General features: G+C 46.2%; 6 protein-coding genes and 1 non-coding gene across 7 annotated transcripts, besides 1 other annotated feature; 6 read left to right on the top strand and 1 right to left on the bottom strand.

Moving 5' to 3' along the window:
- The first annotated feature begins 218 nt into the window (after window positions 1-218).
- On the top strand, window positions 219-2240 carry TSTA_029370 (pheromone processing carboxypeptidase (Sxa2), putative). Its single transcript, XM_002480051.1, has 2 exons — window positions 219-497; window positions 551-2240. Exons 1-2 carry the CDS (start codon window positions 290-292, stop codon window positions 1939-1941), a joined length of 1599 nt encoding a protein of 532 aa, XP_002480096.1. The 5' UTR covers window positions 219-289; the 3' UTR covers window positions 1942-2240.
- An 821-nt stretch (window positions 2241-3061) lies between these two features.
- On the top strand, window positions 3062-4200 carry TSTA_029380 (mating-type alpha-pheromone receptor PreB; the record flags this gene model as incomplete). The annotated part of the gene is made up of 2 exons (XM_002480052.1): window positions 3062-3800; window positions 3860-4200. The coding sequence occupies 2 exons, from the start codon at window positions 3062-3064 to the stop codon at window positions 4198-4200; spliced, it is 1080 nt and encodes a 359-aa protein (XP_002480097.1).
- Window positions 4201-4542: 342 nt separating this feature from the next.
- Window positions 4543-6499, top strand: TSTA_029390 (endosomal sorting complex protein TSG101, putative; the record flags this gene model as incomplete). Its single annotated transcript, XM_002480053.1, has 4 exons — window positions 4543-4596; window positions 4647-4755; window positions 4809-5047; window positions 5128-6499. 4 exons carry the CDS (start codon window positions 4543-4545, stop codon window positions 6409-6411), a joined length of 1686 nt encoding a protein of 561 aa, XP_002480098.1. The 3' UTR covers window positions 6412-6499.
- Window positions 6500-7602: 1103 nt separating this feature from the next.
- TSTA_029400 (uncharacterized protein) lies at window positions 7603-9122 on the top strand (the record flags this gene model as incomplete). Its single annotated transcript, XM_002480054.1, has 5 exons — window positions 7603-7805; window positions 8092-8115; window positions 8345-8564; window positions 8665-9002; window positions 9059-9122. The coding sequence occupies 5 exons, from the start codon at window positions 7603-7605 to the stop codon at window positions 9120-9122; spliced, it is 849 nt and encodes a 282-aa protein (XP_002480099.1).
- Window positions 9123-10731: 1609 nt separating this feature from the next.
- Window positions 10732-10855, top strand: TSTA_029410. Its single transcript has one exon. It is a non-coding gene; the product is annotated as a tRNA-Ser (tRNA).
- A 1086-nt stretch (window positions 10856-11941) lies between these two features.
- On the top strand, window positions 11942-16006 carry TSTA_029420 (MFS multidrug transporter, putative; the record flags this gene model as incomplete). The annotated part of the gene is made up of 8 exons (XM_002480055.1): window positions 11942-13556; window positions 13579-13629; window positions 14016-14155; window positions 14201-14277; window positions 14302-14499; window positions 14566-15693; window positions 15746-15824; window positions 15878-16006. The coding sequence occupies 8 exons, from the start codon at window positions 11942-11944 to the stop codon at window positions 16004-16006; spliced, it is 3417 nt and encodes a 1138-aa protein (XP_002480100.1).
- Window positions 11987-13477: a mobile genetic element.
- A 149-nt stretch (window positions 16007-16155) lies between the features above and the next one.
- TSTA_029430 (BAR adaptor protein RVS167, putative) lies at window positions 16156-18182 on the bottom strand. Its single transcript, XM_002480056.1, has 4 exons — window positions 18024-18182; window positions 17638-17932; window positions 16524-17585; window positions 16156-16467 (listed from the first exon to the last, which is right to left on the bottom strand). The coding sequence occupies exons 2-4, from the start codon at window positions 17819-17821 to the stop codon at window positions 16445-16447; spliced, it is 1269 nt and encodes a 422-aa protein (XP_002480101.1). The 5' UTR covers window positions 17822-17932; window positions 18024-18182; the 3' UTR covers window positions 16156-16444.
- Window positions 18183-18546: the final 364 nt, after the last annotated feature.

Here is an 18546-nt window from a genome sequence, read left to right on the forward strand (position 1 = left end):
CAAGACCGGTAATTTTGGGGCCTCATTCCAGCCGATTTTTGTTTTTCGCTCCTATGCGACTGAGGAATCTGCGCCGCTGCGGCATGCATGATGTAGCATCTTGTTTATAAATTGCGACTTTTATTATATCTGCAGCCAATCATGACCATTCGTTTCATTGATACCTAGAGCTAGGAGCTCCAGGCATAAATATGAGCTCAATTTCCTTTCTCGCGCTCGTGCGCTTTTTCCTTTTTCCTTCTTCCTCATCAGCCTTGTCCGGTCAATTGAGTCCATACCAGGTCACACAATGTTGATTCAGTCTTTGATCTCAGCGACTTTGGTCGCTACGGGTCTTCTCGCAGAAGGCGTATTGGCTGGAGGATACCATGTCCCCATCCCAGCAAAAGCGCAAAAGCGATATGAGAATCATTACGGAGCAATGCTCGGAAAGCGGGCGAGCGTCGCTCATACGAACTCGACCAAGGACTTTCGTTATCTGACCAAGAAGACGAAGCGTGAGTCCATTTGTATTTTCAACCTTCAATAGAGGCATACTCACAACGTCTAGCATACCGAGTCGAGAGTCTACCCGACGTCAACTTCGACATTGGTGAAATGTACTCCGGTTTAGTCCCCATCAACTCCAACGACACCTCTCGTCAACTCTTCTTCATTTTCCAGCCCACAATCGGCGAACCCGTGGACGAAGTGACTATCTGGTTGAATGGCGGTCCGGGCTGCAGTTCCATGGAAGCCTTTATCCAAGAAAATGGTCGCTTCCTCTGGCAACCGGGTACCTATCTCCCTACGGAGAACCCTTACAGCTGGGTCAACTTGACCAACATGCTCTGGGTTGACCAGCCTATCGGAACCGGGTTCTCGGTCGGCACTCCCACGGCTACCTCTGAGGAGGAAATTGCGCAGGACTTTATCAAGTTCTTCAAGAACTTCCAGAAGCTGTTCGGAATCAAGAAGTACAAGATCTACGTCACGGGTGAAAGTTATGCCGGTCGTTATGTGTCCTATATCTCGGACGCTATGATCAACGCAAACGACACCGACTACTACGACTTGAAGGGCGCTCTCATTTATGATGGTGTCATTGGCGCTTTCGACAGTGTCCAGATGCAAGTGCCAGCCTACCCTCTGCTCGCCGAAAACAACAACATGCTCAACTTCAACTCGGAGCAATTGGCCGAACTTGAAAAGATCCACACCTCTTGCGGATTCGACAAGTACATTGACAAATACCTTACCTTCCCTGCATCCGGTCTCCAGCCCCCTATGAAATACACCGAGGAATGTGATGTCTTCGACACCGCGCTCGAATACGCATTGGCCATTAACCCGTGCTGGAACATCTACGAGATTAACCAGGTCTGCCCTCTTCAATGGGATATCCTCGGTTTCCCAACGGTGTTGGATTACATGCCCGCAGGAGCCCCAGTCTACTTCCAGCGCAAGGACGTGGTCAAGGCATTGCACGCTCCGCGAAACCTCACCTGGACAGAATGTTCCGTCAACCCCGTGTTTGTCGGTAGCGGCGGACCACAAGGGGAGGGCGATCTTTCCGCTGATCCTATCCAGTCCGTTCTCCCCAAGGTCATTGAGCACACCAACCGCGTGTTAGTCAGTAATGGTGACTACGACTTTATCATCATGACCAACGGTACGCTCTTGTCGATTCAGAATATGACCTGGAACGGCCACCTCGGATTCACTAAGCGACCCAGCACACCCATCAACATTACCTTGGTTGACCTTGAATATGCCGATGTGTTTGCTGAGAATGGCATGGCTGGCGTCGATGGTGGTCAGGGGATCATGGGTATTCAGCATTATGAGCGTGGCTTGATGTATGCGGAGACTTATCAGTCTGGTCATATGCAACCAGAGTATCAGCCCAGGTCGTCTTATCGTCATTTGGAGTGGGTGTTGGGACGAACTGAAGAGCTTTAGCTTCGGCGAGTTGATATTCGCTGTACATATAAACTGACATACTTGTCTGTACAAATTAATTATAGTTTTGTTGGATGTGAGGGTGCAGTCGAGACCCGGATAGCTGATGTCACGTGATGACATCACGTGACGAAGGCTGCACAAGAATCCCTTACCGTGTCGGTGTCAGATATCAGACAGAGAAGACAAGACAACTTAGAATACTCAATTGAACCCATATTCCGTGTTAGGAAGCTTATCGTGCTAGTACTAGTGCAGATGCACCCACAAGTTTCTCAATACATATATTGTCTATATAATGTGGAACTCCGACTTCAGTTGACTCAGGATTACTCTAACCATGTAGCTAGCTAGGGGAGCAAGCGTTTGCTTCGTGACAATCCCGTAACCGTACATAGTCACTGTGCATGGAAATAAGCTGTGATCGGATGAACCGAGTCTAATGGCAACGCCACACACACACTAAAGTGATCTTCTTCACAAGTCAATAAATCTGAGAGTCCCGAGGTCACACTAACAAATTTCAATCTGGCCTCGTATTCCTTCTTATACATATGAGTTGCACCAGCATGGGTCTAGGGCAAGGCTTAGTATTGTCCCCGAGGAGCCCACTCTTAATATTGTTCTTTTCTGCGGCAAACACACAACAATGGCTGTAGGTAAGGGATTTCTGCTGAAAATATATATCTGATTGACGAGTCGAACTGATAATATTATCTTGATGATATGATTCATCATTTTGGTAATATTGCGCAGAGTATTGTTCTTCGTGTCTAGACATGGGTATATTCTCTTCCCTGTTGGCGTTTGACGTCCGTTTATATTGCTACCTCCCTTCCCACTTGTAGTTAGAAACAAAAGTGATGCAATGGATTGTTCTACCCCTAATATTGTTGTGATACTCATTCCAGCCCCATCACATTCTTCATGGTGCATATAAAAGCAGTACAACGTCGCTGATCCGTGTAACCGCAATCTCAGCTCTCTTTACTTCTAGAAAGCGGCGGTTCTTACTTCTTGACGTCTCAATCTTTGCTTGTCATCTCTTCTTCGCAGACTCATATCATCTCCACGCATTCCGGCTGTACTTGTCCACAGCTCAACTCATTTGCATATCAAAATGTCATTCGACCCCTTCAATCAGAACATCACAATGACCAGCAGCGACGGTAGTACCATGAGTATCCCCCTCCACTACTTCGACGAGTTCGTCCAGGACGGCGTGGTCAGCTGCATCAACTACGGCAGCCAACTCGGCGCTACCATTGTCATCTTCGTACTCTTGTGTCTCTTGACCCGGTCCAAGAAACGGTCCTCAATCGTCTTCTGCCTAAACGTCTCTGCACTGCTGTTGAACATGGCTCGTCTCATCTGCCAGGTCTTGCAGTACACTGGCGCCTGGTTTGAGACCTATGCTTATTTCTCGGGGGACATTTCTCATGTGTCTCGAGGCGATTTTGCGAATAGCATCTTGGTCCAGGTCATGAACGCGTTGCTGGAGATTGTTGTAGAAGCCTCGCTCGTCACGCAGACCAAAGTCGTAACCACGAACATGTCTCGTTGGCAAAAGACTGCTATCCTCGCTGTCTCGGCGGCGCTTGCTGTCGTCACCATTGGTTTCCGCATGGTGCAGATGGTGTTGTATAGTATGCTCATTGTTGAAAACAGGCCGTTTGATATCTACCTCTGGCTGCAGAAAGTTAATACTATCTTTCTCACGGTTACCATCTGTTATTTCAGCGCTGTCCTCATTTGCAAGCTTGGATACACCGTTTATAGACGCAGGCAGCTCGGTGTGCATCAATTCGGTCCCATACAGGTCATCTTCATCATGAGCTGTCAGACTATGGTTATACCAGGTAGGTTTCTAGCCCGTCTGCATCCCACTATATGCCCCACGCGCTAACACTTTACACAGCATTATTCTCGATCTTGCAATTCTCATCTGTCAGCATCCACCAGATCAACACCGACATCTTCACCTTCGTAGTGGTTTCGCTTCCCGTGACAACCCTGTGGGCCAGCGCAGCACTTCCTGGCCATGCAGCAGCACACGATGTCGAATCTGGAGTGCCTCTTTGGACCAAACTATCAACAACACGGCTCGGCAGTATGGATTCTCGACAATCCCGGAAAAAGTCAGCATCGCCCAGCGAGACTCCTTCTGGGTTGAATTTTCAGGGGTCTGAGCTGGCCAAGTCTGTCACCATTGGTTCTCGATTGGAGGAGTCGGTTAGCGCGCAATCAAAAGAGATTTGATATATCCATCAGTCGTTTAGCATTTTCCTGGTGTCCTTTTCTCGAATTTTGTTCTTAGAGTCTAGATTGTCTGTAGGTCGGGATTTCGTGGTTCAGAATCTGGTAATATGAGCTCAAACAATAGCATAGTTAATTAACATTTCTCGAGGGCAACAACGATAAACAATCTATCCCTACGGAGTAGACTGAAGTAAAGATGAAGTTGATGTCCTGACTCAGGCAAAGACGCCAAGCTCACTAACTATGGCCTTGTAATTCAGGCATCCAGCGGGGATAGCTACTGGAAGTCAACAACCGCAACTTCTCCAATTCATTCTCATACAACCAACGCTCTTTTGCAATATGGCGGCTGTGCCGCAATCGACATTGACATGGCTTTGGAATGTGCTTACCAAGGTATATATAGTATTCACCTGGCTACTTGAACAATATTCTGACATCTGCAGAACCATTACGACCCCAGACAGACATACCGCGACCCCAATCGCACATATCATGATGTCGCTCGAATGCTGGCGCAGTATCCATCTTTTGGACCGCGAACAGATGTATACAGTGAGTACGAAAATAGATTTCTAAATGATCTGCCTGCTAAACTATTTGTTTAGCATACGAAAATGGCACGCCGTCGCTTCTCCTTCACCTCGTCGGCACATTACCGGTCTCCTTCCGCGGCAACTCGTATAATATTCCGATAGACACTTGGATCCCAAGTGCGTATCCTCTTGAAGCTCCGATTGTATATGTTACTCCGACACCGGATATGGTCGTGCGATCTGGTCAGCATGTTACGCTGGAGGGGCGGGTATATCATCACTATCTGGCGCATTGGCATGAGACATGGGATGTAAGTTGGCTACAACATTTTATCCTAGCATAGGAAATGGTGCATTGTTAGGGAATGAAGGCTGATTGGTACCTATCTAGCGATCCTCGATCGTCGAGCTATTCGCAGTCCTACGAGATATCTTCTCCAAAGAACCCCCCGTCAAAGGCAGACCTCAATCACGACCAATACAACCCGAAACCCCACGATCAGCTCCTCCGCCCGTCCCTCCTCTTCCCCCAGAGCTCTCTACGTCTCCCAGGCCAGTCGAAACACCACAACACCAACCAGCGCAACCAGCGCTTCCAAGACCGCCCCAACTACCGCCAAAACCTGGCCAGACAGCTCCTGTACATTCTCCGCTGTCGGCAGTACATACACATGGGCCCGCAGTCCCCCCATTACCTCCAAAGGCACAAAAGGGACAGATTCAAGAATGGCAAGCTCCTATAAACGCGGCTGCAGCCCAATTAAATCGGTCCGGCAGTTTGCGAGTGTCGCAACAGGTGCCTGTTAGTCCAAACTATCAGCGAGAGGCATACACTGCTTCACCTGTGCCTTTACAAACTCCGGCCCAACAGATGCCGATTCCTCGACAGTATTCGGGACCACAATCTCCGCAGGGCTATCAGCAGAAATATCCGCCTCAGACGGCTGTACCATATCAGGGTAATCGCTATCAGCAGCCGCCCCCTCAGTCACCTACACAATCGATGACTGCTCCGAAACCTCCAAAACCAGAAACTCCCGATCTACTCACATCACCGTTCGATGTTGAATTACCATCTATAACACCAACGGGTCCTCCACCCCCCGTACCACCAAACCCCGAGAAGGATGCTCTTTTGCACACATTGTCCCGAACACTGACCGAGAATCTGCAGGGAAATGTATCGCAGTCCAAATCTGCCGTGGCTTCTCTGCAGTCTCAGTCTCAGGCTCTAAGCTCTGCCATGATGACTTTACAAGGCGAACTAGCCACGCTAAACAACTTCAAAGCAACAATAGAATCCAACATCAGCATCCTCCAGCAATCGCTCCATCGCGCAGATGCAGTAATCGCAGACGCCAAAGCTCGCACGTCTCAAACCTCTGATCAACCCACTACAACAGCAAATGGACTCCCGCCCATAGACGAGGTCCTCGTCGCTCCCACAGTTGTTGGCAAACAGCTTTATGATCTAGTTGCCGACGAGCGCGGAATCCAATCGGCCATTTATGCGTTACAAGCAGCACTTGTCAAAGGAGTGATTGGAGCTGATACATGGTCACGTCATACGCGAAGCCTGGCTCGAGAAGCGTTCATTAAACGAGCATTAATTCGGAAGATTGCTTTGGGCATGGGATTAGATGTGGGAGAGGATACTTTTCGGGCTGACTCATAATGGCTTATAAATTAGTCGCAACATGGCAGTTGCAATTTGCCAATACGTACTTAGCAGCCAGCACGCAAGGAATAAGAAATGTTTTGTCAAATGGTTGTCGCTGTGCCATTGTAGTATCATTCTGAATCATTCGACTCGTGCACAGGCTTCCTGCTTGTACAGCCGCAAAGGGATGAGCGATTCTAGCAGCTTCAGATTCTGCTGAGGCTCAACTGATCAGCACTATCTGAATCAATCTACGTACTCCGTATGTAGTTCACTAAAGCATCAGTCTCCAGCGGTCTCTTCCTCCAAATCTTTTTTCCGTTCTTTTCGCCGCAACTCTGATTTTCCAAAAAGAATTTTCTCTTCATTCCATTAATCTCCCTTCTCCTTGCGCGCTCTTTTTTCTCCTTTTCCCATACTTTTTCTTCGGCAGGGGTAAGACTATTATCGGTAAATTCAAATACATAATACTGTTATGGATGGGACTGCTGTCAGGGATGATGTTCTGCACCGCCGGCCTGTTGAGGTCTTGTCAGAAACATTCCCCTGCTGTAGTAAGGGTGAACGTAGGTTTTCAGACCGATAACACGCTTTTTGTCCGTAGTGAACAGGCAGCAATCAGTTAGAAATAAGTTAAATGCTTGGGCTTAGTCACGGAGTCTAAACAAAATTGCTGAGCATGGGGCCCAGTCACAAGTCGTGTCGCTCAGTTCTTCAAGCGCCTTGGAGATGTGGTGTTGGTCAAGCAAACTGTACGAAGCTGCACGAAGCAGATTAATAAATACTTGACAAGAACCATGCTTTGCTGAAAGCAAGGCTGCAGCATATCCCTGATCATTACTTTAATTTGTTCTTCATCGTGGCATGTAAAGATTGGTCTATGCGAGTAGCCAGCCTTGTTTCTCTGGTGCGTGTGAATTGAGATGAAGCGAGGTATAATTTTCTTTATGTGCGAGGGGTAGTAGCTCAAAGATGAGGCTGAAATCGTTCAATTCTCTTCCGCTTTCTTAATCTATGATAAACTTCACCAGTTTATTGGCACGGCACAGCTTGGTTGATATATAGGCTTTAGGATAAATCTCATGGAATCTTACTAGATTATCCCCGTCTCAATTCCATTTCCTAAGAATTGCCTAAGAATTGCCCAGCGACCTCTACGCCTTCCTTCTCCCTACAAACCTCCACACGAGGACTGTTTGGTAAAAAATGGCAGATCCTCTTTCAATACTGGGGGTTGTCTATCCAATCGCACATGACCTCTTCACTCTTGCCAGTTACATGAATAAGGCATACAAGGGAATTCGTTATGCGAAGCAAGATCTCCAAAAAGTGATCAAAAGAACGGAAGCAGTGGCCGAAACTTATGAATTTTTCAGTGATACAATGAAAGATGCGAAGGGAATTGAAGGGTTAGCCCCAATGTTTAAACGGCATCGAAAGCTAATAGGCAGAGTTGAAACGGAATCAAACGAATAATAGGAAGACTTAGGCGCATCACAAATATTTTCCGGTTTCTGATAGATGGGGAGCCTGTCAATCTGATTGAGAGATGTATCACGCAGTTCGAATGGTTTAGAGAGAGTAAGAAAGTTATCCCGCCTCTTTCCAGGACATGAAGATTTTGGAAAAATCTATGAGAACAATTGGAATCCTGGTGAATATTCAGATGCTCCACCAAACCTACCAAAGGGATAGATCTAGCCCAATCCTGGCACAACTGTAAGATTCTCTTAAAGTTCAGACTAATAGCTGACACCGCGCCCTCTACTGACTATGCGTTTGACAGAAAATCTTTCGAAAAGATGCTGAAGATCGAATCCAACAAGCTCCAGCACGCTCAACGCGTATAGGAGGAGCTCCTTAAGCACAGGATCTCACCAAATCAAGTCATCGAACTGAATTATTTTGCACAGGAAGTATTACGGGTTTTAAAAAAAGAGATCCTTAGAGTACATAGCAACAAGCCCCTCGATAGCCCATCCACTTTCGATTCCGGGTCACCATCAACCTCGCCAGTGTCAAACCAACCTTCACCTATTATAACCCCTTCACCGCCTCTTCGCCACAGTGGAGGAGATCAGGCATTCGTCGTAGAGCCACAAGCCGGGGAGACATCATTTTCCAGGCGGAATGTTCCGCGAAGAAGAAGAACTCGATCAGAACCTCCCGTGAGTATAACAGTTCTGACCATCCCGCGGATATCTAATAATCGTTCTCAGCAACATGTTTCGTCCCTATCACCATCCTCTTCGCTCTGTTCAAGTGTAGCAGAAGTTGAAACTCCAAATGAAGGAAGCCCTGAGGAAGGAATACATGAGCGAGACCGAGAAAAAGAAGGCACATACATGCAAATACCACTTTTTGGACCACCAGAACTTCGTCTTCACCCGCGTGTCAGACAACGTTCTCCGGATGATTCCAACCCGTCCGGCGGTAGACATGACGAGCAAAAAGATAGTCCCCGGCATCATGGAGAGTCCTATTCATTTTGGAGAAGACAAAAAGGCACCGCCATATCAGTATATGGCAACGATGGTGAGGTGGCTCCTACTCATAAAACGGGATTCATTGGCTGCCAGTAGAAAAGGGAAGAACAGAGCGGACCAGTGAGTCAGTGAATGTTTATTAGAAGCTTGAGAAAAGAAAACAATCCTATCTACAGGGAACTTCATTCTTATGCGTGCGTGGATTCCAAGACCGGAGTCCCAACATGGTGGCAGGTATGACAGGTCAGATAGAGCGGGTATGAGATAGATCAGGTCGGTGGACTGCTATCAGGAATACCACCACACCTTTTGCGATCATCTGGTCAGAAAAGACCTTCAATCAAAGAGTGAACGAATTCCGATGTACGTGACAGCTATTTGTATTTCATTTGCGACTTTCGGTCAGCATTCGCTCAGGCATAATCTAGATCATTGCGTCACGGATCATGTTCACCGGCCTGGAGCTTTGTGGATTCTATTCCGTTCTCGATGGCAATAAAGACAGTCGATACGGAAGGCCATTCACAGAAGTAGCTCGTTATTATACAGGGCTCAGTCTACAATGAAGATTGAAGACACCAGACACCTCTGCCATATTGATAATTCCTCTTGTCCAACTCTTGGATTAAGTCCCTATTACAAAAACTCTCTTATTCGTTGGTATATCTAAGTACTACATCCTTTTCAGTTTAGTAATATATGAAAATACTCCAAAGACGTCGATGTTAAACGCTAAAATCTAGCGTATTGCCGTGACTTCTAGTGCCCACCGTCTACTATGTACACTTTTGGCCCTAGAACGACCGAAGGGAGAGGAAGGGAGTGGGACCGTGGGCGCGAGAGCACTGCGGAAAAAAACTGCAAGAAGCCAACCCCCTCCGGTGGTTAGTGCTCACGGGTCAAAAACAACATCTTTTGCTTTAAACACCAAAAATGACATTTTTACACTGAACTAGGCATCGGATCCAAATAAAAGTAAGGATTCTCATCAGGCTGCTCCCCCTCATGAAGTAGAGCATCAACAGCAGCAACCATATTAGTGGGATTAGCGAGTTCTTCTGCGATTTGCTTCGCCTGTTGAATTGTTTCCTCCACTTCTTTTGTATTTCCTTAGCCTCAATTCGTGTATTAGCATCTCGAACAGAAAGAACACCTCCTACATTCAATATTTGATGTTGCGTTTTGGATTTACTCTTGCGCCGGTTGAGATCTAAGAGCTGATTAATGTGGGCTATATGGAGAGATTACGCTTGTAAATGCTAAATGCGCGTTAGTAAGAATTCCTTTCATAACACGTCGAACACGTCGGACACGGCGCTCAAGATTGGGGCTAATATTTTTTATATGGTCCTTGATCTCGTCCAAATCTGTCTCAATCTTTTTGATGTGACTGCCAATGTTATAAGCATCAAGTGGTGACGAGGTTGACCCAAGGAATATCCTGCTCATCACCAGTGTATATTCGTAACATAGGAATAGCATCAATTATTTCCGAAGCCTGAAGCTTTTTCATTAAAATCTCTGGACTGTTAAGGAGCTATTCCTCGATCACGGAATCCGACCCGTATAATCTTAGATATTGTCACGTTCTAGGACCGGGGTACGGACTAGCTGCAAATAGCTAGAGTCTAGCATACAAGAAGAATTCGATAAGGAAAGGAAGAAAGAGTGTAACTATCCCCGACGCCCAAATAGGGTTTTTAATATATGAGGTGCGCGACGATGGGCTTTGATTGGTTGAGATTCTGCCCCCCGCGGCGGTGAGGTTGACAGCCAGTCAGCGTGTCGAGGATGAGCTTAGGCGGGTGAGGAATTCAACAGTCAGGTTTCTGTCCGAAAAAGATGGCAAGGCGGGATGGCCGAGTGGTTATGGCGCAGCGCTTGAATATCGTGATTTTTCTCTTCGAGACATTTTTACCTACTGTTTATACGCTGTATCTTCGGATTCCTGGGTTCGATCCCCAGTCCCGTCGTTTCGTCTTTCTTTTTTCCCCTGCTATCTGAACAAGGTGCTTTCACTCCAATCCTTGTTTCGCTATCCACTGTTTTTAATAGTTCGAGGTCTGTCGTCAGTCTGGAAGTTTAATAGAGTTTAGCGCAGCTATGGAGCCTGAGGCTGTTGTCTTGGCCTCAGGCCACTAGGGTTTAGCCTAGTGCAGTATATATAACAGAGTTAAGCCTCTTTAGGTTAGTGTGACATCTTAGCTTAGCGCAGCATGTCCCTTATTGGTTGGGAATTCTAGTATGGAGATCTCCGCCAATAAGTGTGATATCAATCGGCATTGTTCTTTGCTTTTGATACGCATTGATTCCATATTGGGATACCGGCCAGTCAATAGAGAGTTGTATGAGGATGGAGGCCGATAAATACGGACTGTTTCCCCTGGGTAGGCAGTTTCCCTTCTCATGCTCAGTTTTCTCCGTCAACACCGCTACCCTCTCAATAGGATATGTTAGGCTTGCGCACTCGTTACAGTTAGACTATTTGCCGACAGTGGGCATTCAGTACTAATGTATTGGCAGTTAGCCCGTGACGCTTGCCCAATCCTAACAATCTATTGATCTGGCCTAGGGTAGCCTATCGACGAGAATATTGTGTATGGGGAGAGAAAGAAAACTAGCAGTCAAGCCGTGGGCTCATACAAAGGGACAGCTCTGTCCCTTAGGGCTTCGTGACGGGAATGCCCTACCGCTAGTCAGGGCCGTCAGCCACCGCTTAGCCGCACCGGTGAGCCACAACCATCTCAAAGCCTTCCCCTTTTATATTCAATTACCATAAGTCAACCAGGCCGATTTTGATATCCCACTAACCGCCTCAACGTATAATAGAATTAAGTTAGTTATGTTAGTTAACTAGTTTGAAGCAGGCGGATGACTCCGCTATCTGATTCTGGGAAGTTCAAGTTTCAGCGCAACTCTCTAGATTCACCACAAGAATGACTAAGCAACGTGTTGACGATAACTAACGTAATTCACCACCGAAGCGGCACCACTACCGAGCCGGCATTTTTTCCCGAGCGCGTACACGATATTGATTTTATATTATTCAACACGTCAATATGCCACCAATTCGCAATAAAAACCGGAAAAATTTAGATGAGCAAGAGGGACGAATCTTATTAGCAATTTCCGATTTACAGAATGGCCGAATTCAACGTGTAGCTCAAGCTGCAAGGATTTACGAGATCCCCCGGACAACTTTACAAGATAGACTCAATGGTATTCAACAAAGATCTCTCGTACGCGCCAACAGCCATAAATTGACTCAATATGAAGAGGAATCGCTTGTCAAATGGGTGCTTGATTTAGATCGACGTGGATTACCCCCCCGGCATTCTCTTGTACGAGAAATGGCTAATTATATACTTTCACAACATGGCAAACCACAAGTTGGAAAAAATTGGATAACTAAACTGATTAAACGCCGTCCAGAGATCGATTCCAAATTCGCAAGGAAATACAACTACGAACGTGCTAAATGCGAAGATCCAAAGATAATACAAGAACATTTTGATCGCGTACAAGCTGCTATATCTGAGTACGGCATCTTACCGGAAGATATATTCAACTTTGATGAGACTGGCTTTGCTATGGGACTCTGTGCAACTGCAAAGGTTATTACTGGAAGCGATCGATATGCTCAGCCGAAGCTTTTACAGCCTGGAAATCGAGAATGGGTGACTGCAATTGAGGCAACAAATTCAACTGGATGGGCTGTGCCTTCGTACGTGATTTTCAAAGCAAAGAAAAACGTACGAGAAGGCTGGTTTGATGATCTTCCAGATGATTGGCGAATCAATATTAGCGATAATGGCTGGACTACAGATCAGATAGGATTAGAATGGCTTAAAACCCATTTTATTCCCTATATTAATGGTCGTACGGTTGGAAAATATCGAATGTTGATTCTTGATGGCCATGGAAGCCATTTGACACCAGAATTTGACCATATATGTACTGAGAATAATATTATTCCAGTCTGTATGCCACCTCATTCTTCGCATCTCTTACAGCCTCTTGATGTTGGCTGTTTTGCTGTTTTAAAGCGACATTATGGGCAGCTTGTTGAGCAACGAATGAGGCTTGGTTTCAATCATATTGATAAAATGGACTTCTTAACAGCATTTCCACAGGCTCGTACAGTGGCATATAAAGCTCAAACTATTCGGAATAGCTTCGCAGCCACCGGATTAGTGCCTTTCAATCCAGATCGAGTTATACAACAGCTTAATATTCGATTGAAGACACCAACCCCCCCTCCAAGTCGATCAAGCAATACGGCATCATCCTGCTTACAAACACCTCAAAATATACGCCAATTTATACGCCAGTCGACTACAATCAATAAACGTATAAATGAGCGTACAGAAAGCAACCAAAATCAAGAAATCAATCAGGCAGTTGTACGGTTGTCAAAAGCCTACGAAATGATAGCGAATGATGTTTTACTCGTACGGAAAGAGAACTACGATTTACGAGCTGCACATGAGAAAGAGAAGCAAAAGCGCCAAAAATCTAAAAAGCAAATATCTATTGAGCAAGGGGTTACTAAAGAAGAAGTGCAAGCGCTCGTACAAGGTCAGGTTGAGGCATCCCATGCTGTTACTACTACTCCGGCTGAGCCGGAGCTCCCAGCTTCTCAAGCAGTCGTACGCCGCCAATATCGCTGCAGTGGTTGTAACGTTATGGGGCATAGAATTAACCAATGCCCTAGTCGTATTAGTAGTTAGATTTTTGTATATAATTTGTATGTGGCTTTGAAAATTGGGATTTGAAATCAATATCGCGTACGCGCTCGGGAAAAAATGCCGGCTCGGTAGTGGTGCCGCTTCGGTGGTGAATTACGTTAACGTTACATTCCATTGCCTCCATTACCATGAATCCACCCAGTGCTAGACTTAAGCGGCTCATAAAACTTAGCCTCCAGGGCTGTAACGAAGCTCTTAGTTAAAGTTGATTGCATTTGATTACCAACGTACGGTAGCTTACCGTACATTAAAACCACGGTCGACATATTCTGGCATCTTGACTAATGTTTCTAGATTATGAATAGCCACACCTGCCGGCGAGAGAGAAAGGTGGCAGAAAAGGGTTCAGGAATCGACCATTACCTGTAGAGTAATCATTTAACAGTTACCTCGGCTAAATCGTTTATGCCTTGCTGTGATTGGGTAGATGGTAACATTACGGCCGTACTTAGCCCTAATTTGTCTGTCGACCTTCGTTATTCGCGATTTACCTGTCCGATTATTGTATACAAAGGCGCTGGACTAGTACGTAGTATAGCTAATTTGAGCTTAGAGGCCATATATTAATAGAGAGGTTTGAAGATTAGTGATCGGGCCGAGTTTGTTTTGCCAATTCTACTAGTGACAAGTTGCGCCAAAATCCAACGGTAAAGAATGGATAATATATATAGTATTGGTGTACCCCTACGTGGGTTTGTGGTACCATACATTCTAAGGTTTACAGGTATACAAGGTTATTCAGATAGCAGAAGTACAATGGATAAAGAATCAGATACGATCCAAGGTCCTCCCAAACCGGCCATTGAATATGTCGATTTCGAAGGCCCCGATGACCCGTTACACCCTTTCAACTGGCCCATAGGCAAGAGGTACGTCTGGTATCTATCCTAGGTAGTTAGAAGAAGCTAAAGTAGTGAAATGGAAAAAAAAAATAGACGCTTGATATCAGCCATCCTATCCCTCTCAACAATGTTCGTCGCCGGGACAAGCAGCATTTTCTCCTCCGCCATCCCCTCCATAATGGCCATCCACGGCATAAGTCGCGAAGTCGGCACCTTGGGGGTTTCATTGTATGTCCTCGGCTTCGCCCTTGGCCCTATGATATGGGCATCCTTCAGCGAACTGAAAGGCCGATATATGCCGTTTACAATTTCAATGTTTGGCTTTTCGGTGTTTTGTTTTGCGACTGCTCGGTCCACGCACGACCCTGCGTCGATTTTTATTTGTCGATTCTTTGCCGGATTGTTTGGCGCTGGACCCCTGACGTTGGCTGGAGCGGTGTTTTCGGATATGTACCCCCCAAGAGAGAGGAATATTATGATGGTTATGTTTTCGTTGACGGTGTTTATTGGTCCGATGGTCTCGCAACCTATTGGCGGTTTTATTGTGATGAATCACTCTTTGGGTTGGGTATGGACTGAATACCTCCCCGGTATCCTGGGTAGTGCCGCTCTTGTGGCAGTGGTCATATTCCAGGAAGAGACTTATTGGCCTGTTCTACTGGCTCGAAAAGCGGATCGTTTACGTCGCGAGACGGGGGATTGGTCCATTATTGCGAAACACGATACGATCATCCTTGAGCCCAAGGTTATTGTTAGAGAGTATCTGCTTCTGCCGTTGAGGATGCTCACGTCTGATCCTATTGTGTTGTTCATGTGCATATTTGGAGCGTTCGTGTACGGTCTTCTTTACCTGTTTTTAACAGCCTATCCAGCCGTGTTCCAAGGCGTACATGGCATGACACCCGGTGTCGCAGGCCTGCCCTTTTTGGCAATTATAGTCGGCCAATTCATCTTCCTCATCATCATGGGCCTTGTTCAGAAACGATGGCTCGTTCCGCGCATAATCGCAAACCAAGGGCAGCTGGAACCTGAATGGATGTTACCAATCGCCATACCCGGTGCAGCATCTTTCTCAGCTGCATTGTTCTGGTTTGGTTGGTCTGGATATAAGCGCAGTGTCCACTGGATGGTGCCGACGGCTTCGGGTCTTTTCTCTGGGTTTGGTCTGTTGGCGATGTTTGTGCCGTCGATTTCGTATCTTATTCTTGCTAGGCCACAGAGGTGAGTTATGCATTCCATCCCTTTTTGGGTACTGAAGGCTAATAAGAGATAGAGCTGCTTCTGCTGTGGCGGCACATACGTTCATACGATCCCTGTTTGGTGCTACGTTCCCTCTTTTTGCGACTTATATGGTACGTCCCGCCCTTTATCAACTCGAGCAACAATCTAACAGGTCTATGTATAGTATGAAAACCTAGGCATCGAATGGGCAAGCACTCTACTTGGTTGTTTGGCCGCATTGATGATTCCCATCCCTGTTCTGTTGTACATCTACGGTGCAAAGATTAGACAGAAAGTGCAGATCGAGTATTGATTTGATTATAGACTTGGGTACCGGCGTTTATTTCCAAGGTTGGGTTGAAACATGCATCATAGATAGCGGTGAAATTGTCCAGGGATTTTCCATATAATGATTAATAAATAGATTGGCAAATGCCACAGCGAACATCTTCGCATTGACTACCACCTGAAACCAGTTTAATATTCAATATTATCACAGTAGCAATCTATTAGACTCATTGACTGGACTGTCGAGCACGTATAAGCATAAAGTTGTGATAACTAATCAAAATCTTAGAACTGAAGCGAAGAAGAGTAAATATAATATGTATAGAATGCCGCTTGAATATGTACTTCAAATTAAACTGGGGGTAACAACAGGGTCTGCTGAAATGCAGCTCCTGTCTCCGAAATAGAGAATCATTCAAAACGTGCGGTGACAATAAATATCTTTGAGACAAATGTAGTCTTTTTAGTTGAGTTTGACGTAGTTCCCTGTCGACAGTCAGTACTGGCATTGAGGTTAAAAGACCAAATGGAGTGAAACTAACCTGGAAACTGTCCCTCTCTCCCGTGTAACCGTCCTGTCCACCATTCATTCTCATTATTCGTACGCTGGACAATCTCAATCACATCACCGGCCGAAAAGCTGAGATCACCATGTGCCTGAGCCTCATAGTCATACAGCGCAGTCACAGTCTCGACATTCGGCTTTGCCAAATAACCCGGCTTCGGTTTTGGGGGTGGTGGAGCCGGCTTAGATTTCGCAGCAGCAGCTAGAACACTACCACCCGTGCTATTCGCACGGCCGATTAGAGTCGTACCTGCGGCACCGGTAGGTGAATACGGTGGAGGAGGCTTCTCGGTGGTAGAGTTTCTGCGAGCTGAGGATGAACTGAGTCTGTTCTCGGAAAGTTTATCCTTGGCAGAAGAGAATTTGGAAGCAGTTGAACGACGACCACCAGTAGTTTTGAAATGAACGATTGAGAGCTCTTCGGCTCTCTCCTTTGCGTCTCCCTTCTTGGCTTCGTAGGCCTCTTCGATATCGCGAGTTAAGTCAAAGTAACCGATGTTGACGCCCTGCATTTTCTCGTGTAGCGTATAGAACACGTTCAGTTGCATGTAGTAGAAGGACTGGAACAAAGGTCCAATGAACTCGGCTTCCAACTGGAAGAGTTTCGGTAATTCTTCTTTCAACAGGTCGTTGTAGTGATTATATTCTTGCGTGGCTTGCTCCACGTCATTTTCTGCCTTGTACAGCGCTTTTTCATCCTTTAACGACTTGTCCTTTTTCTCTTCAAGTTTCTTCAAAGTTGCCCGGTGCCTGTCGTAGTCGAGTTTCTTGTGTTCACGTTTCACGGTTACTTTGCGGACGATCTTGATAATGTCCAAGAGTTCGTTGGCTGGACTAATGACTCTGGTTTCAATCATCTCGAGTTCAGGTGCCAGTGTTTCTTGTAGATCTCGCACAATGGCCTCGTATTCCTCACACGCCTGAATTCCTTCGGGGTTGCCTTCGATGGTATACGTGCTCGGATCGGAGGCACGGCCCGATATGGGCTTGTACAATTCGGTCATTGCTTTGGAGAATTCGATCTGATGGTTCAACATGCCTGCCTCGTTTTAGAACACACTCTCTGACACAGAACCTAGGCCAGTGCCTACCGTTGATAGCCTCAAAGTATTTCTTGGAGTCATCATGAAGTTTCTTAGTCTCCTTCTCCAATTCTTGAAATCTTCGCTCAGCGTCGATATAGACAGGATCCTTTGTATTTTCTCCAATATTGAACCGCGCCTTGAACGTTTGCGGTGCGCGCGCAAAACTCTTGCCCAGGCCTTTCAAACTCATTGTGCACTTCACCCCGCAGACGCCGGGGTTGGGGGTTCAAGCTGACTCGGATGGCACGGGTTCGCTGGATGTGTAGAGGTGAGGTATAATTCAGTACTGTGTGAATGCGGTCTATAAAGAGGAGAGAGTCAACCAAAGATATAAGCGGCGTAAAGCGTGGCAGCCTGGTACCGTCTGATGAGAGAGGGTGGCTTTTCCCTACTCGTAACTCTCCCAAGAACCTCAGCCTAACTTCTTACGGTGAGTGGCTGAGCCAAGGCCTTATGACATAATAGACGACTTTTAGTTGGGCAGCTGAACCGACCGGTGTAACTTGCAAGCTACGGCGCAGTGCAGAGATCCGATTAAATATGCAGCTTGTACTTGACAATATTCATGATTGTTCTATTTAAAGGAAGAAATACATTGAAGATGACGCACGAGACAAAGCTGCCTTCCCAATGCGGCCTAATGCTGCCTGAGGCGCCAAACGATGTCGAGCCGAGATCCGAAGCACGTGACTTGGCCCTCGCTCGCTTTTCTTCTCACTTTTCAAATGCGATATCGACGCCACCACTTTCCTCAAGTAGAATTCGGAATGTTTTCTTGGATAGTCAATGTGAATCTTCTATTTCAGTCCTATTTAGTTAATATCAATTTATTCATCTCAATATCACTCCTAAGGACTGTGAGATATGTAAGCAGTCAGAGAAGATAAATCCGATCGGAAGGTCGGAGATAACAGC

The sequence above is a fragment of the Talaromyces stipitatus genome, genomic scaffold, assembly GCF_000003125.1.
Source record: "Talaromyces stipitatus ATCC 10500 scf_1105507295541 genomic scaffold, whole genome shotgun sequence".
In the NCBI taxonomy this organism is placed as follows: domain Eukaryota; kingdom Fungi; phylum Ascomycota; class Eurotiomycetes; order Eurotiales; family Trichocomaceae; genus Talaromyces; species Talaromyces stipitatus.